Below are 24,642 nucleotides of genomic sequence, written 5' to 3' on the forward strand. Positions count from 1 at the left end.
TGTATGATATATAGACCCCCTTTGATCTGGCTACTGTTTATCTCCCCAGACATCTTTACTCTCTCCCCACCCAAGCCCCATGCTCCAGCCATACTGAGCTACTTGAATTTTTGTCCAAACACATCAGCATATGCTTTTTCCCTTGCTTAGAATTTCTCTTCTTGATTGTTTGGTTGAGTTATTAATTCATTCAGCAAATATTTACTGAACATTTTGAGGACCTAACCAGGTACTGGATTTACTTTGTACCTATGGAGATGTCTAATTATATAGAATAACATTGAACGCAAATAATTATAAAATGTGGTAAACTATTAAAAAAGAGAGAACAAGGTTAATTATGGGAGACAGTATAACAAGAGGAGCTTAATTTAAATTGGAAACTGAGGTCAGGAAAGGCCTTTCTGAGGTAGCAACCTTTAAGCAGAGACCTGAAATATACTCAGGAGTCGGGTGGGTAGGGAGAGTGGTTCAGAGCAGAATGCAGGATAATCCTTTTGGCAGGAAGCAAGCATATGAAGCAATAAAGGTAAGCCATAAAGGTGACTGGAGCATAGGGAATGAGCAGGAGAGGGTGGTAAAGTTGAGATTAGAAAGGTAACAAGAGCTATGTTTTATATTTAGGCCTTGTATGTCGTGTTTGGTGTTTGGATGTTTTTTCCCCCCCCCCCCCCTACATGCAGTGGGAAAGAATTTAAGCAAGGGAGGAACATGCTAAGATTTGTGTTTTGAAATGATATGGCTGCTGTTTGGGAAAATGAAGGATGTGTGCAGGAGTAGAAGTAGCAAGGCCACTAGTGCAGTAGTCTAGGTTTGAGATGAGATGGCTAGCTGTAAGCTAGCAATGCTGAAGGTCAGAAGTAGACAAATTGGAAATGTGTATCGAAGATAAGGTCACTGGAATGTGATGATGAATGTTAACTCCTTGAAGATAGTGACATTTATTTTGTGTCTTCAGTCTCTAGAGCAGTGCCTGATATACAGGTGGTGCTCAATAAATATCATTGGATGGATGGAGAGTTGGTGTATTGGATGTTGGGCCCCGGGGAAGAAGGTTGTCATTAATGACTTCTAGATTTGACTGAATTAGCTAGGTGAATGGTGGTCTATTTATTGAGATGGAGAAGCAGGTTTTGAGAGGCAGAGTAAGAATTCTGTTTTAGATTTATTGAATTTGAGGTGCCAGAGAGATATCTAAATGGACATGTCCAGATGGCAGTTGGTTAGGGCCCAGAAGGTTAGAGGAAGTCCATCTGACAATGTCTACTGTCTTTCATTTAGTTCAGTTCAGTTCCTCAGTTGTGTCCGACTCTTTGCGACCCCATGAATTGCAGCACACCAGGCCTCCCTGTCCATCACCAACTCCTGGAGTTTACCCAAACTCATGTCCATCGAGTTGGTGATGCCATCCAGGCATCTCATACTCTGTCATCCCCTTCTCCTCCTGCCCCCAATCCCTCCCAGCATCAGAGTCTTTTCCAATGAGTCAGCTCTTCGCATGAGGTGGCAAAGGACTGGAGTTTCAGCTTTAGCATCATTCCTTCCAAGGAACACCCAGGGCTGATCTCCTTTAGAATGGACTGGTTGGATCTCCTTGCAGTCCAAGGGACTCTCAAGAGTCTTGTCCAACACCACAGTTCAAAAGCATCAATTCTTCGGCGCTCAGCTTTCTTCACAGTCCAACTCTCACATCCATACATGACCACTGGAAAAACCACAGCCTTGACTAGACAGACCTTTGTTGGCAAAGTAATGTCTCTGCTTTTGAATATGCTATCTAGGTTGGTCATAACTTTCCTTCCAAGGAGTAAGCGTCTTTTAATTTCATGGCTGCAGTCACCATCTGTAGTGATTTTGGAGCCCAGAAAAATAAAGTCTGACACTGTTTCAGTTATTTATTGAGCACCTACTCTGTGACTAGTATTGTCCCGAGATATAGAGGTGAACCAGAGATCCTTACATCATAGAATTTATATTCTTGCAAGTTAGGGGTGGGGTGGGTGATAGATCAACAAATAAATGCTTTAAAAAAATGAGTACTGTGTTCCAAAGGACGTGAGAGCACGAGATTAAGACATTCTCCATTGAGGAAACTCGTCTTCTGTTGGATAGCTGTGGGGGTGGCTTTTGTTACAGGTATGTATTAATTTCTGCATTTTAATTGATTTAGTGCTTACCCTCAATTCTTTTACCTTACCATCTGCATTCCTGAGTTCGTTCATTCTTTATTTTTTATTGGATGGATTTTGGCTTTAATTAGTGTTTCTCCCCTCTCCCAAGAAGAGCTGATAGGTGCTTTATTTCCTTATTTCTCTAAATATTTATTTCTATTTCCAGTATGTATAGTAACTTTTAAAGGAAGGTTAGACATTGTATACTTTTCCTTCTCACAGTGGAGTCATAGCTTCTAGCATAGGGAGTCTTGTGGAGAAATCTTGAGGCTAGTAACTTAATCTTATCCATTTACACATAACCTAATTTTTTTTGTCTAGGTGCTCATGTAGCTCTTTACTTAAAAATCTTAAATTTTCATAACTGCCGCCAGAACACAGCACAGAGAACTCTGTGACTTGAAGAACTTGGCTGTGAGCCACACACATCTTCTGAACACGAACAGAAAAAGAAGAGTAGGTAACAGGAAGATGGAATAGTTAATAACCGGTAACATTTACTGTGCATGTAACATATGCCAGTAATTGCTGCAGCAAAAGAAGCTGTCACAAAAAGATTAAGGAACTTGCTTAGGATTAGATAGTAAGCAGAGAAGCTGAGTTGCAAACCCAGTTGCAGTATATGGGTAGGGTCGTTTATTTTAATTTATGTCTGTTTTTATAGTGTGCATTGTATCCTTCCATCTTCAGATTAAAATTATTCTGTATTTTTCAGAATTTTTAAAAATATCTTTTTGAATATTCTTTTTATACCTATAAAGCATAGTAGTTAAGAACAAGGCTCTAGAACAGTAAGGTCTGGGTTTGTAGCTGTGATCCCTAGGTTTAGGGAGATCTGCTTCCTGTTCAGGTCTACTAAAGCCTTTCTTGGTGTGGATCGAGAATTTAATAGATACGGCAAGTATGTTTTGTAGTTAGTGGTTTAAGGTTATACTCATGTACTCTTTCATGGAGAAGATGGAGTTTTGTCCCCTCTTATTTTTGCTTTTAGTGTTGAGGAAGCCTAGTACAGTAAAACTGCCTTTCTTTTCCACCTTTACCTGGAGTTTAATGCATGTTTATTGAAGGAATGAAAGGTTTCTGAGAACATTGCCATGAAGAAACACTTTTAGGTGGAAACAGATCTTTCTTCATATGAAACTCTGGCAACTTGCCCTCTTGGCAAATAGATATTAACAAAATTCTCAACTAGACTTTGAGATTTGGGGACACAGATTCTATATGATGGGGAATTCTTTTGTAACCAGTTTATATTGGCTTATCTTTGCCTAAAAGGAATAAATGGCATAAATATCTTTCTAGCTAAATATTTTGTAGTTATACCAGATCTAGTTTTCTGCTCCTCACTCATGTGAAAACTTTTAGTTAACTGTAAAAAAAACTGTACAAAAGAAAGATAATGTTTTGTTGGAAGATAGTAATCTAGAGGTTGAGAGCAGGGGCTCTAGTGAGACTAGAGGGTTTTCAGTCACAAGTCCTCCATCTACTAGTTATATAACTTGTATAAGTTATTTAACTTTTTTGAATCTCACATTATTCTACTATAAAATGAAGCTAAAAATAATATTTATCTCTTTGAATCTTTGTTAGAATACAGTTAACTAATATATATGTCTAAAATACTTAATGCAGAGATTGGCATATGGTAAGTACTCAAGTAAAACTACTACTCAAGTTTTAGCTAATATTATCATGGTTTCAATTGTTAATGATTATTCTTACCATGGATAATGGAGGGCATGTATTTGGAGTAGTCTGCCTAGCATAGTTTTTAACTACCAAGTGAACCTGAAGGTATTGAATGTTCCTCAGCTAATAAATATTCTTCCCAAATAAATATTTTTCAGGGAATGTGGCCTACAGACCAGCTTACTTTGTTGTTCTTTACCTCTTTAATTTATGCTTATTTCCAGCCAGTTTATCCCCTCTTTAACATACAACTTCAGCAAAACAATTTTTCTCATTCAGAAATTTTTGTTCTGGTGTTGAGCATGTTTAAATTTGGGTTTGAGCACTGATGTAAAACTAAACTGGATTCCCTCCGTTGACTCTGCTTCACCGTCCCAGGGTAGAATTTTTTTCAGGAACTAAAATAGCTTTATCTAGCAGGGTCTTCCTGCCATTAGCAGTGAAACAGTACAAAGGCCACATTGAGCATAACTGCTGGGGAAACCCTTTTTCCTTCTCTGGCCTGTAAATGCTGTTCTGTCTCTGTGAAAAGCCCTGACATCAGCTCTTGGAAAAGTCCAAATACTTGTGTTAGAACACGGCTGAAACACTTGCTTGAGCAAAGACTAAATGACTGAACTATGGTTATAAGTTTACCAGATGCCTCTCAGTCATGTTATGCTTTAAAAAAAAAAAGTAAATCTGTGAGTTTCAGATATTACCTAGAGAATTTAGGATAGAGATGACAATGTAATAGGTATCTCTGTTTCTTTACTAGTTCCCTCATTTTATTCTTTTTCCTAAATAAAATCTAATTTCAAGATATCAACATTATAAGCTTTGTGTAGTATTCTCCATATATTAAGTGCTTCCTAAGTATTGATATTTGGGGCAAAATACACTGTTATGTAAAATATACTGAAGTTAACTTTCTTGTGTGTGTTAATTGCTCAGTCATGCCTTGACTCTTTGTGATCCCATGATCTGTCCATGGAATTCTCTAGGCAAGAATACTGGAGAGGGTTGCCATACCTTTCTCCAGGGAATCTTCCCAACCCAGGGATTGAACCTGGGTCTCCTGCATTGCAGGCAGATTCTTTACCGTCTGCAATACTAGGCAAGTAACTTTTTTGGTATTCAAATATATGGAATGTGAAAGTTCATTCATCAGAAGACTCCTTTAAAACAAATCAGGTGGTGACTCAAACAGCTATAGTGGTTTTCCATTGTACTTTGAGTAAAATCTAAATTTGTTGATACTGCTCGCATTCTTACATTATCTGACTCCTGTCTACACCTGTTGATCTCTCCTGGCTGTTCTCTGTGCTCAAGCAACAGTGAACCTCATATTTCTCAAAAACACTAAACTTCTTTTCCCTTGTGACCTTTGTACTGGCTGTTCCCTTTCCCATGACCCTCTGGCTCCAGATTTTCTCACGAGTGGCTTCTTTACCTCATTTACATCTCAACTCAGATGCCTTAGATGTCTTCTTTGAGTAAACTAACTTAACCCATTTAGTCCCAATTACATCTCTTATTTTTCTCATAGCACTTAACACTTTCTGAAATGATTTGGTACAGTTGTCTGTTTGGACTGTTGTATTCCTGTAGAATGTGAGCTTCCTGAGTGCAGAGGCCGTATCTGTTGACGATGTAGCCTCCAGTGTCTAGAGCAATGTGTGGCACAGTTTGCTGTTCATGTAACTTCGTATGCGTTTGGGTGCCCATAACAGGAAGCCGAGTCAGGCCAACTTAAGGTGTAAGGACAGTAAAGACGTTTCCTGGCTCACACAAAAAGTCTGTTGGTAGGGTTGAGGGATTTTTGACTTAGTAGCTTAACTCTGTGAGTGGCCCAGGTTCTTTCCGTTTTTCCTCTCTTGCTATCATTGTCACCTTCATCTGAAACTAGTCGTTAAGGTTGGATGCTGACTAGCTGTCAGGGCTGCGTGCTTCCTCATTCACCTCTAGTGGAAGAGGAGAAATTTCATTTGCTTCTCTCAAGAGTAAGAGATGCATCCAGCAAACTTTGTTTCTATTCTTCAATCTCTCTCTGAATTAATCACATACCCAAGAATGGAATTACCATTAGGCCAAAAAGGCTCATTGCTTTTGCTGCAGATGGAGTCATTTTTCTCTGAGCCAGCTGGGGTCTGAGGAGAGTAATAGATAAAATAGTAGTGAAATAAAATGGTGGTTTCTGGATTGGGAATCACTTATATCCTCTATAATCCTAAATAAAAAATTTTAAATGAGTAAATGCATTTAGTAAACGTGTATTGTCAAGTATATGCTCAGCACTCTACTAGTTAATTGAAATACAAAGTCAGATAGAACATGTTATTTACCTTTAGATAATTTAAGGTTTAGTGAGTGAATCAGACAAGTTAACAGAACACTAAAACTGTTTTGAAAATCAGTCAGCTGCAACATTATGACTATAGCTAACACTGCTGTATAACATAGGAAAGTTGTTAAGAGTGTAAATTCTAAGAGTTCTCATCACAAGGAGAAATTTTTTTTTCCTTTTTTTTCTTTCCTTTTTATTGTATCTTTATGAGAAGATGTATCTTAGCTGAACCTATTGTGGTAATCGTTCATACTATGTGTAAATTAAGCCATCATACTGTGTACCTTAAACTTACACAGTGATATATGTCTGTTATTTTTCAATGAAACTGGAAAAAAAATCAGTCGATTAATTGATTAAAATAATTCAATCCAAAAGAAAGTGGAAAATTGAAAAGGGGAAGCAACAAATGAGACAAGTGAAAAGCAAATAGCAATGATGATAGACTTAAACCTATCCATATCAGTAATCACATTAAAGGAAAGTGGCCTAAACGCTCCCATTAAAAGGCCAAGATTATCAGATTGGATAAAACAGCAAAGCCCAACTATATGCTGCCTACAAGAAAAATACTTTAATAAATACACAAAATTTCAAAGTAAAAGGATGGGGAGAGGGGTTCAGGATGGGGAACACATGTATACCCATGGCTGATTCATGTCAGTGTATGGCAAAAACCACTACAATATTGTAAAGTAATTAGCCTCCAATTGAGATAAATAAATAAATTTTTTTTTAAGTAAAAGGATAGGAAAAGATATACTTTGCTAACACCAATCAAAGTAAAGTTAGTGTGAATATGTTAATAGCAGATAAAGTAGATTTCAAGCAAAAATATTGTTAGGAATAAAGAAAGTCACTTCATAATGATAAAGTAGTCAATAAAAAAGAAAACAGCAGCTCTAAACTTCTGTGCATCTAATAACAGAGCTTTAAAATTCATGAAACAAAACTGACATATAAAAACGACAAGTAAACACATCCACAATCAATAACAGTGACTTCAATATCTCTCAATAATTGAGAGCAGTAGACTGAAAATCAGCAAGGATATGAAACACTTAACACCGTTGACCAATTTGATCTAATTGCATTTATAGAACATTCTAGCCAACAACATAATATATTTCTATTTTCTGCAAGTGCACCATGGAACATTCACCAAGATAGACCATATTCTGGACCACAAAATAAGTTTGCATAAATTAAAAAGATTTAAGTTATATTAAAGTATGTTCTCTGACCACAGTGAAATTATTGGACATCAATAAAAGATTTATGGAAAATCTTCAAATATTTGGAAATTAAACAAGAATTCTGAATAACCCATGAGTCAAATCAGAAGGGAAATGGGAAATTATTTTGTGCTGAATGAAAATGAAAGCACGGCAGGGGGTGGGGCGGGGGCGGGGGCTCTGGCTGGAGTCGGTGCAAGCCCCGGGATTGCCTGAGGCAAGCCAAAGGAGCCCCAGATGGAGAAAAAAAAAAAAAAATGAAAGCACAACATATCAGAATTTGTGGAATGCCACTAAAGCATTACTTAAAAAATTACATTATTAGAATTTAAGAACTATCAGAAGAACTTCCTTGGTGGTACAGTGGTTAAGAATCCACCTTCAGTGCAGGGGATGCAGGTTCAATCTCTGGTCGGGGAATTAAGATCCCACATGCTGCAGAGCAACTAAGCCCACGTGCCACAACTAGAGAGCTTGTGTGCCGCAACTACTCAGACCCTCTGAGGACCACAGCCAGAGGTCCCACATGACCCAACAAAGACCCTGGGTGTCGCAACTAAGACTCACTACCGCCAAATAAATTAATTTTTTTTAAAAAGCCACCTATTAGGAAAGAGGAAAGGTCTAAAGTCAGTGACCTTTCAACTTCCATTTTAAGAAACTAGGAAAGAGGAAATTTAAATCAAATTAAGCAAAAGAAGAAATGATAAAGATCAGAGTGGGAGTCAATGAAGTAGAAAAGTAGAGAAAATCAGTGAAAGCAAAAGCTGGTTCTTTTGAGAATATCAGTAAAGTTGTTAAATCTCTAATCAGGCTAATCAGGAATGAAGATGAGAAGACGTTACCGATTTGGGGAATGAGAGGTGATACCAGTACAGATCTATAAGTATTAAATAGATAATAAAGGAATATGAATACCATGCCAGTAAGTTTAGCAATTTAGGTAAATTGTGGTTTGGAATGTTATAAATCTCAGCAATATAATTATATACATAAATATATAAGTATATATACCTATGTATTATATATAAACAAGAACATATAAAACACATATGTGAACTTATAAAAGACATGTATATGTGTGTATATACATACATACATGAACTCACACACATACATAGATGGGAGCTAGATTTCTCACTGTCAAGGAAGTTAAGCCAAGGGGTGAGGTGAACCCTTTGGTACTGGATTAGAATCAGAGACATTAGTGTGAACTCATCTTTAGCTTAGTAAATATACAGTGGATAAATACAAAAACAATTATAGATGTGTGTATATGTATACATTAATTTATTAGCTTTGTCTGCTAATAGGACCAAGAGCTATTGACACACCAGTAGCAGCAAGCACATTTAGCTCCCAGATCTTAGTTTCTAAATACCAGTCCCATAAAAGACTCCTTAGAGAAATTGATTCTAGGGCTGGAGTAGGCAAGATATAAGATGAGCCTAAATTTACAGTGCCAGAAACAAGGAAGTGCTAAAAAAAAAAGTAAAACAGTGGGAACACAGATGCCAGTCTGAAAAAACTCTCAATGGCTTAAGCTGGAATCGCTTTTTTGAGCAATAAAATAATGTATTGATTAGAACTCAAAAGTATAAAATAAATATACATGAATTCATGCTGATAGAAATGATTGCATAAATTAAGTATAGAAGAAGATACAAATCTTCCTTATGGGAAGAGTTCCAAATGGTATACGTGAATTCTGCCTCCTTCAGGAGATGGAGAAGGCGATGGCACCCCACTCCAGTACTCTTGCCTGGAAAATCCCATGGATGGAGGAGCCTGGTAGGCTGCAGTCCATGGGGTCGTGAAGAGTCGGACACGACTGAGCGACTTCACTTTCACTTTTCACTTTAATAAATTGGAGAAGGAAATGGCAACCCACTCCAGTGTTCTTGCCTGGAGAATCTCAGGGATGGGGGAGCCTGGTGGGCTGCCGTCTATGGGGTCGCACAGAGTTGGACATGACTGAAGCGACTTAGTAGCAGCAGCAGCAGCAGGAGATGGAGCTTAATCTTCCCAACCCCTAGTATGGGATTGGATTTAGTGACTTGCTTCTAAAGAATAGAATATTGAAAGGGGGAAAAAAAAAAAAAAAGAAACTACAGGGCAAAATCTGGCAAATTCTGTCTTATCCAAATGACCAAGGGTAATATTACTAGTGATGTCAAGTTGATATTATATATCCTCTGATATGGGCTTCCCTGGTGGCTTAGACAGTAAAGAAACTGTCTGCAATGCAGGAGACCCAGGTTCGATCCCTGGATCAGAAGATCATCTGGAAAAGGGAACAGCTACCTATTCCAATATTCTTGCTTGGAGAAGCCCATGGACGGAGGAACCTGGCAGGCTACAGTCCATAGGGTTGCAAAGAGTCTGACATGACTGAGCAGCTAACACTTTGACTTTTCATCCTCTGATACATGACAAGAAAGGCATTTCACCTCTGTGGTATTTCAGAAATAGGCCCACATATGTATGTGCAATTGATTTTCAACAAAAGTGTAAAGGCAGTTCGATAGAAAAAAGATGGTCTTTCCAACAAATGATGCTGGAACAACGGGATAATGCTATGCAAAGAAATAAATTTCTGTCCATACTCATGCCCTGTTCAAAAATTATTGTAAAATATGTCATAGACCTAAAAGTAAAATTGAACATCATTAAACTTTCAGAAGAAAATGTAGAAGAAAATGTAGGACTTTGTTATGTTGGGGAAAGCTTTCTTAGATATGACACCAAGAATGTGTGATCACAGTCACAAGCACAAGGAGTTAGAACATCAACATATCTTTGTGGAGGACACAATTTAACCCACAACAACTGTGGTAGTTCCCAGTTTAAAGATTGTTTTCATGTTTAATGCAGGGGAATAGAATTTCTCTGTGTACTAAGTATATAAGTAAAGCATCTTCCATATCTTTGCTTACTTTTCTCTCGAATGTAATGATGGTATTATAATTACTAAATACAGAATTATTTGAAAATATGAGTTTGGTGTAGCTTTTTGGCATTTATTCACTTTGTGGATAATATACCTCTAACCTGTTATGTATAACTCTGCTTTATCCATTTTTACTTTTAACAGTTTTTTTAACGGTCTCTTTCACCTGTTTTGTGCCACACTTTGGCACTTGGGCTGCAAAGTAATGTTACCTTGGACCTTTGTCTTACAAAGTCTGTTCCTAAAACAGCTCCTTCAGCTTCTTGCTTCTATGTGTTTCCATAAGGGTTAGAAATGATTTCACAGGATTGAGCTAGGAGACTGCTGTGTCTTCTGTGTTCTGTTTACCTTGTACACACAGAAACTCCTCTTGACTTCCAGCCAAACTCCCGTGTGGATTCCTTACTATAGATAACTTTATCTTAAGGAAGAAATCAACAGGGAGTGCATACCTTGAGTTACAAGGATATTTTGTTACAACATTGTTTATTATACTGTAAAACTGGAGCTAGCCTAAATATTTACAAAAGGGAATTGGTTAAGTTAATTAAATAGCTGTATCACAAAGCACTTTGCAGTTATCAAGAGTGATCTGGAGCCCTGTTTTTCAAATCTTTATCTCACTTGTAAGTTCAATATATAAAATAAATAGAAGTTAAATAGCTCTGATGTATGGGAAACCCAGAGTCTCCAATCTACCCATTTTTGTCCCCTGATGGTCCTAGAATTTTATGCAGCACAGTTTAAAACCATTGCTTTGGTTTAAAAAAAAAAAAAAAAGTAATGTAAATTATGTTGATGTTTTATTAAGTTAAAAACATTACCAAATAATATGTCTGTTATGCTTTAAGTTTTATCAAAAGAATTTTTATACACTGTGTTTATGCTGTATACAAATACAGTAGTCTATACCTTGAGAAAAGATAGGGGATGTGCTCATAAAAATTCTAGGTATTGAGATAATGGAAGAATTTTTGGTTTCTATTTTGTCTTTTTAAATTGTGTACATGTGTTTCTTTGAGAGTAAAAGATATTTTTTCATATTAAGAAACAGAGAATCATTGCTTAATAGGAAACTTTACATTTTGGGAAAATAATTCCTCAGTTCTTTGTGAGAGAGGAATTATCTTGAGAATGTTGTAAAATACTGTTAGTAGCATAGATTGATTCAGAAATTATTAACATCAGTAGTCTTAGGTGTTTGTTAAAATAAGTCACATTTTTATCATCCAAGGGAGAAAACAGAATTGAATGTCAGTGGATTCAAAATGAACTGAACTTCATAAAGCACTGATTCTCAGTTCTGAGATAATGTAAGAAGGTCAAAACAATTGAAATACTCTTCCCTCCACCTTTTCAGATTAAGTATTGTTGTGAGCTGTTTGTTAATGAGTATACCTCTGCTCTAGTTCCTTGGTTTTATTGTAGAAGAAAGGGTGAAAAGGGCATGCATAGATCTGATTTTCTCAACTTTGCTCCACAAAATTGAAGGGTTTTTTTTTTTTTGCAGTAGTTTGAAAGTTTGAAGTATTCAGGTTTGGCAGCAGAAAGTGTGGTTTTATGATAAACTTAAGTGGATAGCTAAGAGAAATTGAGTTGTTGTTATTTGATTGCAAAACCAAAGCGTTTATGAAGAGAAATCTTCCTAGTTTTAAAACCAAAATTTTCATCAGAGCATTCATTATATACATATCCAGTAAAAGTATTTTCAATGAAAATTAATTTCCTCAGAAGAAAATAAAGCATTTTTATGGATGTGGAAGGTGTGTTATGTAGAAAATTTACTTGTAATGAAACTGGCTGTCCATCAATTTGTTTTGTGGTCTTATCTTTACCTATATTTTATATTCATATAGCCTCAAAATTTTCATTATTTATGGAAATATCTCACCAGCTAAGGAATATGACTTAAATATAAGGATTGATAATCAAAATCCTTACCGATAATGCATTATTTACATAAATTTTTAAAATTGTAAGTGGAAAACATAGAATATGCTCAATCCTTATTCCTTTCAAGTTCTTCTCAGAAAGTGTATAAGGTTTTAGTTTCCTCAGAAGAAATAGACCTGTGTTGGTTTAGATCAAGGAAATTGTGGACATTTTTATCGCATGTGGGAACTAAATATATACTTTTCTTATTCCGTATATTTTCTTGTCCTGTGATTTGGGGCATTACTTGGTTAAATACAGCTATGGCAGTGATGAGGCTTCTTGTAGTCAAGGAATGAGCACACACTGTGCCAGCATCTGAAGGTAAGCAGAGATCAAGAAGAATAATATTCTGTGGTTTGGGAGTTAATGTAGCTTTGGTGGTTTTTCCTTCTCCCAAGATTTTAGAAATGAAATCCTATCACTGTTGTGTTGACACTGGATAAGTATTAAAGAGCACTTAAGAGAAATCCATTATAATTTGTTTTCTTGTTTAATTGGTAGTCCTTGCTATATACAATGCTATTTTTAATTGATATATAATAATTTAAATTTTTTATATAATAGAAAATAATTTTTTATGTAATAGAAAAAATGTTGACATGCTATCTTATATTTTATTAAATTGTCAAAGTATCTCAATGGCACCTCAGTGCAAAAGGTAAAAAGCTAACAACTAAGGATTTCTACTTTTTTCAGAAGCACAATTGTATCTTTTGCCAAATTTGAAGAAAGAAGCTTATTCCTACAAATTTTGCATAATTGTCACTGCAGTTTACAAAATTTGAGCTTTTAGTATTAGTATATGTTGGTGTAAATCCTTGTTGGGAAACATGCCCATCCCAGGTTAGGAGGCCTTTCTCTCCCTCTCATTTTTATTGTCACAAACAAATCCTGAAAGAGGGAATTGTGAAACAAGGTTAAGATTTAAATTCCTATCTATAATAAAAGGGGAAAAATTGGAAGCAGTGACAGATTTTATTTTCCTGGGCTTCAAAATCACTGCGGATGGTGACTGCAGCCATGAAATTAAAAGACGCTTGCTCCTTTGGAGGAAAGCTATGACAAACCTAGACAGCATATTAAAAAGCAGAGACATCACTTTGCTGACAAAGGTCCATATAGTCAAAGCTATGGCTTTTCCAGTAGTCATATGTGGATGTGAGAGTTGGACCAGAAAGAAGGCTGAGTGCAAAGAATTAATGCTTTTGAGTTGTGCTGGAGAAGACTTTTGAGAGTCCCTTGGACAGCAAAGAGATCAAACTAGTCAATCCTAAAGGAAATCAACCCTGAATATTCATTGAAGAACTGATGCTGAGGCTGAAGCTCCAGTACTTTGGCCACTTGATGCAAAGAGCCAACTCATTGGAAAAGACCCTGATGCTGGGAAAGACTGAAGGCAGGAGAAGGAGATGACAGAGGATGAGATGATTAGATAGCATCACCAACTCAATGGACATGAGTTTGGGCAAACTCCAGGAGATAGCGAAGGACAGAGTAGCCTGGCATGCTGCAGTCCATGGGGTCACAAAGAGTCAGGCATGATGACTTTGCAATTGACCAGGAACAACCCTATCTAAAGAAAATCATGCATTGACCCTGTAAGTCCTGAGATTATTCTGTAGAGTCCAGTTTCTTGCTGATTTTTGTTTAATGTGTTTGATGTTTTGACTGGTGTTGAGTGGTATGAGAATACTTAAGTAGTTTGAAGGTCTCAGACTTTTTTCAGATTTTTTTTAAACTTTTTTTTTTTTTTTTGAGTAATTTGAAGTCTTAAAAAGACACTGTAAGTTAGTAGTGATACTCATGATCTCAAAGGAAATTTAGTTAGAAACCTTACAGGAAATACTCACAAAAGTGATAATGTTCCAGATTATCAATAAAGAGATGAAAGTTTAATAAGCTATTATTTTCTCTTATGACTTACTTTTCCCAGTTCAGAAGCAACCAATATGAAATGTGTAATATCTCTGACAGAGAATTAAAATAATTTAGAATTAACTATTTGATTTGTCAAAGTATGTCCACAAAAACAAGAGACATTTACTTAGCATCTGTCTTGTGTTTGAAATTCTTCAGTAAAAGTGGCGGTATACTAAGCTATGTTTAAAAAGTTAATTTGAGATCTTACATTACATTCTAGTGAATCATTTTTGGATCTACACCGAGCTGAGCTCCTTGTTCCTTGTCATTCTGTGGTTATGTATTGCAAGGTCCAGAAGTTTAAAGCTAATAACACCATGAAAAATTCTCCATGACTCACCCTGTCAGCTGTGGCTTCTGCTTTAAGAGCCTTTCTGATAGAACTAATTATTGTTTTATTGCCAGCTCTGCTAAACTTTTCATGCTTTGGGTCTGTATGCTAACAAAAAAGCACAGTAGTAGATAATGTTCAGACTTTTTTTTTTGTCTAGATCCAAAATTTTTAGTTCTTTTAGCAACTCTGAGCTTGACCAGTTATAAATTATAGGTGGCAAGAGGATTTATGACTGGTGTTTTGATTTTTTCTTTTTTTTGGTGGGAGGGAAGTGGCGGTAGTTGTTTTCTGCTTTTGGTTCTGTGTGTCTTGCTGTCCAGAGATGTAAAGATTCAGTTGACAGTCGGCTGATGTCGGTACTGTGCTCTGAATCATGTGCTTTTCGGTACTGTGTATTGTAGGCAAACATCCTTACAGCTGTCTTCGTTTATTATTTTGTGAAAAATGAGATAATAACTTGAGCTAACTTGTTCATATTCATGTTAGAGTACTTTCAAAATTAAGTGCTTTGCTTCAGGTTATTTAAATTAGTTTTAGAAATAGACGAATGAAAAACTCGCTTTACGTCCAGGACACAGACTGCCTTAATCATTCTAGATATTTTAAAGATGAGGAAATGTTGGACTCTTCACTAAATGGCAAGCAAAGTCATCGTGATTTCACTTTGTTTAAAAAAATCACAGATCTTACTTGCCAGAATTAAAAGTTCTGGTTATAATCTGGTTTTTTTTCTTACCCTGTAGCAACTAGGAAATTTGGTAACTTGAGTATGGACATTAATTTTACATAATATGACTTAGCAAGTTAAGTTTATAGTTTCATCATAGACTTTGAACTGTGCATTTCTATGGATTTTACTGAGCTAAAAAGCTATTTGAATAATGTTAGTCTTTATTTTTCTTTTCTATTGAATTTGAAGTCATGCCAGTAAAATTCAGATTTTATATTTGTTCTTCCTGATTGTTGTTCAGTCGCTCAGTCGTGTCCAACTCTTTGCGACCCCATGGACTGCAGCACACAAGGCTTCCCTGTCCTTCACCATCTCATGTTCAAACTCATGTCCATTGAGTCTGTGATGCCAGCCAACCATCTCATCCTCTTTTGTCCCATTCTCCTCCTGCCTTCAGTTATTCCCAGCATCCAGTGGGTCCAATCCAAAGAGTCTTTTCCAGTGAGTTGGCTCTTTGCATCAGTGGCTAAAGTATTGGAGCTTTAGCTCCAACATCAGTCCTTCCAATGCACATTCAGGGTTGATTTCCTTTAGAATTGACTGGTTTGATCTTCTTGCTGTTCAAGGGACTCTCAGAAGTCTTCTTCAGCACCACAGTTTGAAGGCATCAGTTTTGCAGTGCTCGGCCTTTTTTATTGTCCAGCTCTCATATCTGTACATGACTATTGGAAAAACAATAGCTTTGTCTGTATGGATGTTTGTAGGCAAAGTAATGTCTGCTTTTAAATATGCTGTCTAGGTTTGTCATTGCTTTTCTTCTAAGGAGCAAGTGTCTTTTAATTTCATGGCTACAGTCACCATCCACAGTGATTTTGGAGCCCAAGAAAATAAAGTCTGTCACTGTTTCCATTATTTCCCCATCTATTTGCCATGAAATGATGGGACCAGATGCCGTGATCTTAGTTTTTTGTATATTGAATTTTAAGCCAACTTTTTCATTCTCATCCATCACCTTCATCAAGAGGCTCTTTAGTGCCTCTTCACTTTCTGCCATTAGGATGGTATCATCTGCATATCTGAGGTTATTGATATTTCTCCCCGCAGTCTTGATTCCAGGTTGTGATTCATCCACCTCAGCATTTTGGGTGGTGTACTCTATATATTCCCCAGTGGCTCAGACAGTAAAGGATTCGCCTGCAATTCAGGAGACCTGAGTTCGATCCCTGGGTCAGGAAGATCCCCTGGAGAAATAAATGGTAACCCACTCCAGTATTCTTGCCTGGAACAATCCCAAGGATGGAGGAGCCTAGCAGGCTACGGTCCATGGGTTTACAAAGAGTTGGACAGGACTGAGTGACTAATATACTTCTGCATATAAGTTAAATACAAGTTAAATAAGGTTGACAATATACAGCCTTGCCCAATTTTGAACCAGTCCATTGTTCCATGTCCAGATCTAACTGTTGCTTCTTGACCTGCATACAGGTTTTGCAGAAGGCAGATAAGATGGTCTGGTATTCTCATCTCTTTAAGAATTTTCTATAGTTTGCTGTGATCTACACAGTCAAAGGCTTTAACATAGTCAATAAAGCAGAAGTAGATGTTTTTCTAGAATACTCTAGCTTTTTCTATGATCTAATGGATATTGGCAATTTGATCTCTGGTTCCCCTGCATTTTCTAAATTCAGCTTTTATTTTTGCAAGTTCTTGATTCACAGACTGTTGAAGTCTAGCTTGAAGGGTTTCGAGCATTACTTTACTAGCATTTGAAATGAGTGCAATTGTGTGGTAGTTTGAACATTCTTTGGCATTGCCCTTCTTGGGATTGGAATGAAAACTGACGTTTTTGCAGTCCGGTGGCCACTGCTGAAGTTTTCCTAATTTGCTGGCATGTTGAGGGCAGCACTTTCACAGCATCATCTTTCAGGATTTGAAATAGCTCAGCTGGAATTCCATCACCTCCACTAGCTTTGTTCATAGTGATGCTTCCTAAAGCCCACTTGCCTTCACACTCCAGGGTGTCTGGTTCTAGGTGAGTGATCACACCATCATGGTTATTCGAGTCATTAAGATCTTTTTTGTATAATCCTTCGGTGTATTATTGCCACCTCTTCTTAATATCTTCTGCTTCTCTCAGGTCCATACTGTTTCTGTCCTTTATTGTGCCTATCTTTGCATGAAATGTTCCCTAGGTAGCTCTAATTTTCTATGAGAGATCCCTGGTCTCTGCCATTCTATTGTTTTCCTCTGTTTCATTGCATTGTTCACTCAGAAAGGCTTTCTTATCTCTCCTTGCTCTTCTCTGGAACTCTGCATTCAGATGGTATATCTTCCTTTTCTCCGTTGCCTTTCTCTCCTCTTTTCTTCTCAGGTATTTGTAAGGCCTCCTCAGACCACCATGTTGCCTTTTTGCATTTCCTTTTCTTGGGGATGTTTTTGATCACTGCCTCCTGTACAGGGTTACAAACATCTGTCCATATTTCTTCAGGCACTCTGTCTATCAGATCTAATCCCTTGAATCTATTTGTCACCACCACTGTATAATCATAAGGGATTTGATTTTGGTCATACCTGAATGACACTTAGTAATGTCACTAGTTCTTCCTAATAGCTACTAGTAATTAAATGCTTAATATGCACAAGGCAGTGCTTCTTATTTAATGCTTCTCATTTTATGATTTACTCCTCAAAACGAAGTGGTGAGTTCAGTATTAGTATTATCACTGTCCTACAAACGATTCTTAGCGAGGTTAAGCAACTTGCCCAAGTTCAAATACCTTTTCATTGTAAAACCAAAATATGAACCTTGTGTTTTTTCTGAGGAGTCATTGAACCTAGGGTGTTGAGATCACATGTAATTCTCATTGACTGTACTGTGACAATACTTTGGCCACCTGATGCGAAGAGCCTACTCATTAGAAAAGACCCTGATGCTGGGAAAGATTGAGGGCCGGAGGAGAAGGGGGCAACAGAGGATGAGATGGTTAGATAGCATCACCGACTCAATGGGCATGAGTTTGAGCAGCTCTGGGAGATAGTGAAGGACATGGAAACCTGACGTGCTGTAATCCATGGGGTTGCCAAGAGTTGGACACGACTGAGTGACTGAACAATGACAGTACTGTAACAATACTGGAATAGTCTGTTTTTTGCACTGATGTTTATTATCATTTTATGAGGAGCTGAGCCTAGGAATTATCTTAATTGTTAACCTGTTTTGCAGAATTCTTTGTCTGGTAACTTTACTCACTTAAGTGATTTTTCTCTTGCATTTTAATATTACTAAAATCAGGATGTATGTTACAATGGAATTTTTGAGAATTCTAAATTTAGTAGCTAACATTGTTTGAATGTTAATAAAAGCTTGACCACTCTCCAATGTAGGTGAAATTTCCTTAACTTCCTCCCCTTCATTTCGGTCATCCATTATTAAGAACCATCCAGACTCTCAAATTCCTTGTCATAACTAAACCCAGGGGAGAAAAATCTAATATCTTGGAGGAAACAGAATAGGAATTAAGGTTTGCCTGTGATATCCCCATTTCTTCTTTCAGAATGCTTCTCACTGGAGTGGAATCCAAAGGCTAGCTTTTGTCTCACCAAAATCAATAAAAGGAAAATATGATTTCTAGTAGGCTATTTATTATACGCAAATATGTTGTAACACATCACTTCGGCACTTCTTTGCAGTTTTTTTTAATCCAGAAGAAATTCTGTGTAATGGTCTTAAAGCTTTTAGGTTTTAAGATCTCTCCTTTTAAAAAATTTTATTTATTTTTCTCTGCCCTGGGTCTTCGTTGATGCGTGCGCTTTTCTCTAGTTGCGGAGAGCAGGGACTACTCTTTGCTGAGGTGCTCGGACTTCTCATCACGGTGGCTTCTCTTGTTGCAGAGGATGGGCTCAGTACTTGTGGCACATGGGCTTAGTTGCTCCGCAGCATGTGGGATCTTCTCAGACCAGGAATCAAACCCGTGTCCTCTGCACTGGCAGGCGGATTCTTTACCACTGAGCCACCAGGGAAGCCCTGAGTTTTTAAATCTTAAAAACAGTTATGACATCATGTATATGTATATATGTATCATAGAATCATTAAACCTGGCTAAGAAATGAAAGTCTTTTTCCAATATATATATTAATTGCAGATTAGGGTTGTTTAATTACCGAATCACATTTCCCTCTACATGATTTAACATATTGGGAGAAGTGTGAAAATAAAAAATTGGGGGAGACCTCTGTATATTGTAACCTAATGATTTAATACTAGAGCTCAGAACTAACAAAGAAAAGGCATCCTGAGTCAAGTGAGTCAATATGCTGTGACATTTAAGGCCCTTGGTTAGGATTTTTGGCACGCAAGTATGCTCAGTATGCTTAGACGACAGAGGATGAGATAGTTAGATGGCATCACCAACTCAATGGACATGAGTTTGAGCAAGCTCCGGGAGATGATGAAGGACAGGGAAGCCTGGTGTGCTGCAGTCCATGTGTGCATGCATGCTAAATCACTGCAATCGTATCCAACTCTTTGCAACTCCATGGACTGTGGCCCTCCAGATTCTCTGTCCATGGGATTCTTCAGGCAAGAATACTGGAGTGAATTGCCATGCCCTTCTCCAGGGGATCTTCCTGACCTGGAAATCAAACTCGTGTCTGCCTGTGTCTCCTGCATTGCAGGCGAATTGTTTTCCCTCTAAGTCACCTGGGAAGCTGCAGTCCATGGGGTTGCAAAAAGTCAGGTATAACTTTGGGACTGAACAACAACCAAGGCACCTTATCCCAGTGGCTCAAACTCCTGGTAACCCTTTCCTTTATCTGTTATGATTCTTCATATTGGCTCTTTGACTTTGTCATATATCTAGCAAAATACATATACACATATATAAATAAACACAAACATATTCATTGTTGGCTAAATGTCCAAGTCATCAACAGGATATTTTCAAAATCCAGACGCATTTGGTTAACTAGCCACATCTAATGTTATGTCAGCATTCAGACACAGCTGTTTCTACTTAAATATCTAACCAGATGAGATTTTCACAATTTTAGGATTGGACTACACAATGAACAGGGACTTGGAAATATGGGATTTTTGTACACCAGAATTGTTTTATCAGCCTAGTGTTGGGCTACTGTGTTGCTAGAACATGGCCATTTCTCAGCCTTCAGCCTACCTTTCTGTAGCATTTAGTAGTCGTATCTCTTCTTTGTTGGTCCATAGGACAGCCCTTTCTCTATTGTGATTTATCTTTTTTATCTCCTTCATCACCTGTCACATCCTTACTCAGTTGTTCAGAAAATAGGTTACTTTTCCCAAGGATTTGATCCTTGGTGTTTTCTCTTTATGCTGCTGCTTCAGTCGTGTCCGACTCTGTGCGACCCCATAGATGGCAGCCCAACAGACTCCCCCGTCCCTGGGATTCTCCAGGCAAGAACACTGGAGTGGGTTGCCATTTCCTTCTCCAATGCATGAAAGCGAAAAGTGAAAGTGAAGTCGCTCAGTCGTGTCCAACTCTTTGCCATCCCATGGACTGCAGCCCACCAGGCTCCTCCATCCATGGGATTTTCCAGGCAAGAGTACTGGAGTGCGGTGCCATTGCCTACCATCAGTAGGTTGGTGACACAAATCTACAACTCTAGCCCCAAGTTTTTCTTTGGGGTTCTAGCTTTCTGCTTCTAGCTGTCTCATTACATCTCCATGTCAATATCCAGGAAGCGGTAGTGATTTTACAAAACCGTGGGATTCTGGTGGTGATGTTCTTAGCTAGAGCTGATGGAAGAAGGCCCTTGACTGTGTTACTTACATACATTTGCAGCGTCACATGCGTATGTACATGTATATTTGTTTGTTTTACCACATATTTTAAAGTGGAATTTGGTGATTAGAGAAAAAGTATTGTGATGTAAAGATTTTTTGAGAAATTTCTTTGTACTTGGGGACTGTGGTAAGTCAACTGCAATAAGGAAGTTGTACTGAGGTAGCCCTTCTTATTTCATTTTTGTCCTCTTTCCTTTCCTTTCCTTTCCATTCCCTTGTAAGAGAAAATAGCTCAGGAAACTGGTTTACAATCAGTAGTCTGGGAACTTCCGGTTTCTTTACCAGAATCTCCCTGGATGATGCAGTTTCTGACGCAAGCAGCATTGTTCTGGGATAGGAGTTTTTAATATAATGGTTGTCAGGCCAAGTGGCTAAGGTTGCTAACTGCAGGTATTATCCTCTGCAGAGATTCAGTTGGGAATTCTTTACTGCCAACTTTTATGTTCATCTTTTTTTTTAAATTTATTTCAATTGGAGGATAATTACTTTACAGTATTGTGATGGCTTTTGCGATTCTTTAAATTTAAATCCCATTCCCTCCCATCTCCTCCAGCAAGTAAGGATGGACTACTTAGGCACTCTTATTTCTGAAAATGTTATAATCTTTTGTAATCAATATGTTCTTTAGAGCAGTGTCCTCTCTCTTAGTCCAGAACCTCTGTTTCTTGTCATGCCTGCCTGGGTTGTAAGTTAATATTCTGTAACTTATTAGGGAAGTTTTTAGGTTCTCTTTTTCTTTGAATCAATTTTAATTTATGTGGGAATTAAAGGGAATTATAATTAAAGTTATATTTAGACTAAGTTTTCATTTTAAGCTAAACTATCTCCATGCCAAATAAAATAGTCCAGTATCATTGTTTTATGTTTATTTCTTCCTACCCTTACTAATGTGCTTCCTTGGTGGCTCAGTGGTAAAGAATCTGCCTGCAATGCAGGAGACATGAGTTCTATCCCTGGGTGGGGAAGATCCCCTGGAGAAGGAAATGGCAACCCATTCCAGTATTCTTGCCTGGGAAATCCCATGAACAGAGGAGCCTGGTGGGCTACAGTCCATGGAGTCACAAAAAGAGTCGGACACAACTTAGCGACTAAACAGCAACCCTTACTATAGTCTTTTTAAAAAAATTACTGATATTCTTAATAAACCCTGTTCTTATTACCTAGACTAAATAATCTTTACCTGAAATAGTATAGGTTGAGATAATTATAGAAATGAGAAGAAGGATGGAAGTTTGAGAACATTCCTTTAGACTTAGGTTAGTGTTTATGTATAGCATCAAATTCTTATCAGGAAGCATCCAGAAATATTCTTTTAAAAAGACAACTAGGAGGAAAGGCTGTAGTTCTTCTTCCTTACAGAACGGAAAAAAATGTTAAAGTACCCTTTGTTTTCTACTTTTGGAACTTGTTTTTACTAACTGATAGTACTTCAGTGGCAGTTTTTTTCTAGAATTCTGTTATTGTAGAGATAATTGAATGGGGATTATTTATGTTAAACATAAATAATTGAAGATCTTGATTTGATCATGATCAAAGGTTAGACACAGACCAATAGAGCAGTAATCAGCACCCGGCTATTTTGGATGGGGAAAGGTGAAGAAGGAACTTTCTTTCTAGGAAGAGTAAATATAGTATTTATATTATAATATTTATAATGGTGACATTTTTCTAGCTTCCATTTTTTAAGTCTGTAAAATAGAAATAATATCTTCATAGATATTTTTAGAATTAAAAAGTAATATATGTGAACAGTTTAGAATAGTGCTTAGCATCTACTAAGCCCTCAATAAATGTAGCTATTGCTATTATTATTTGGATTTTTAAAGAGAGAACCCATACTCAGGGACAGCTGATGGTAAATGCACCTGCAATTTAAGATTTAACAAAGTAGTTAAGACATTAAAAAATGTATCCAGTTCCACTTGTTTGTTGAATCTTGCCTTGGAAAAGTTAGTACAAGATGTAAACCCCTTATTCTGGTTTTATAGAAAGAATAAACTTAATAACAATCGTACAAGTGAAATAACTACATCTAATCTTTTTATTTTTTTTGTTTGTTTCAGGTTTCCCCTCAAAAAACCTATAAGGTAAGTTGTTCAGTTGCACTTCATATGTTTAGGTTCAGTGTTACTTAGAAGTGTTGCTTTGAAATTATGGTGCATTTCTGTGGTTTTCAGAAATGTGGATTTAAGTAATTTAAAATTTCAAAATGTTTTACAAGTTTGAAATATAACAGGTGTTGCATATTTTTTCTGGAAGATGGCATTATTTTGATAACATTTCTAATGTTTTTAATGTAAGCATTTTAAAAGTTTGTTCAAATTGATACTTAAGGTCACTCCCTCTGAAGAGATTTAATTTCAGAATCTTTTGTGACTGTTTTAAGTTGTGAGTAGCTTGGGGAGTGTAAATGGATTGCCAGTTTTGATGTGTTTTATAACTTTGGTGACTGTAACTGCCTTTAGTTAATGAACTTTGGCAAACTGAATTAGTTAGTTACCCTAAGAAAGTAAAGGGAAAAAATCCAAAATGTCCAGATATTTCTGTGTCTGTATCTATATCTTCATATTTATTCATTTCCTGGGATTAAGTGCCTCTTCCTGAGTACTTGTTCTTCAGCATCTCTTTTCTCTCTGATCTTAATTGTCATAAATATTATTTAAAATGTAGGTAGTGTGTCATTCCTAATTATTATGATACTTTTATCATTTTTTAGTGATGGCATAGCCCAAGATACCAATGCTCATCTTAATTAGTAATGTATGTGTTACAGTTGGAGAAGGCAATGGACCCCACTCTAGTTCTCTTGCCTGGAAAATCCCATGGATGGCGAAGCCTGGTAGGCTTCAGTCCATGGGGTCGCTAAGAGTCGGACGCGACTGAGCGACTTCACTTTCACTTTTCACTTTCATGCATTGGAGAAGGAAATGGCAACCCACTCTAGTGTTCCTGCCTGGAGAATCTCAGGGATGGGGGAGCCTGGTGGGCTTCCGTCTATGGGGTCGCACAGAGTCGGACACGACTGAAGCGACTTAGCAGCAGCAGCAGCAGCAGCAGCAGCAGCAGCAGTGTTACAGTAGTGCAATATCTGATCAAGTGTAATATGGTAGGGCATAGGAAAAACAATAATTCTAATGTCATCTGGGGCTTGCAAAAGATATGTCTGTGGCATGAACTGTAGGCAGACTTTAAAAGAGCCTTGCCTAAGATTTTTTTTTTTTTTAACTGTTCTCATCTAAGCTGTATTTACAGTGTTTTTGAACCTGACCATAGTAAACAAAGGGTTGGGGACTATGTTTAATTACTTTTCAGTACTGTTTTTTTATCTGTTAATTTGAATAATAGTAATCAACCTGTGAAAACCACTAAGAGATTTTAAGGAGTTATTTCTCAGAATAAAATACACGTTATTACTAAATGCTGTGCTGTGCTTAGTCACACAGTCTTGTCCACATCTTTGTGACCCCATGAACTGTTGCCTGCCAGGCTCCTCTGTCCATGGGATTCTCCAGGCGAGACTACTAGAATGGGTTGCCATGCCTTCCTCCAGGGCATCTTCCCAACCCAGGGATCGAACCTAGGTCTCCCACATTG

General features: G+C 37.3%; 1 protein-coding gene across 6 annotated transcripts in view; it reads left to right on the plus strand.

The window, feature by feature from the left end:
* The window catches only part of ARHGEF12 (Rho guanine nucleotide exchange factor 12), a 169,707-nt gene that overhangs the window by 52,211 nt on the left and 92,854 nt on the right, over positions 1-24,642 (plus strand). For all 6 annotated transcript variants that reach the window (XM_086338307.1, XM_086338308.1, XM_086338306.1 and 3 more), the window contains exon 2: positions 23,112-23,135. Coding sequence is in view for 2 of the 6 variants with exons in the window: in XM_086338303.1 (XP_086194429.1) it covers positions 23,112-23,135 (24 nt within the window). In the remaining 4 variants the exon portion in view is untranslated. The remainder of the gene's footprint in view (positions 1-23,111; positions 23,136-24,642) is intronic.

The sequence above is a fragment of the Bos grunniens genome, chromosome 15 (assembly GCF_055505025.1).
Source record: "Bos grunniens cultivar Pamir isolate PY7600 chromosome 15, Bosgru_T2T1.0, whole genome shotgun sequence".
In the NCBI taxonomy this organism is placed as follows: domain Eukaryota; kingdom Metazoa; phylum Chordata; class Mammalia; order Artiodactyla; family Bovidae; genus Bos; species Bos grunniens.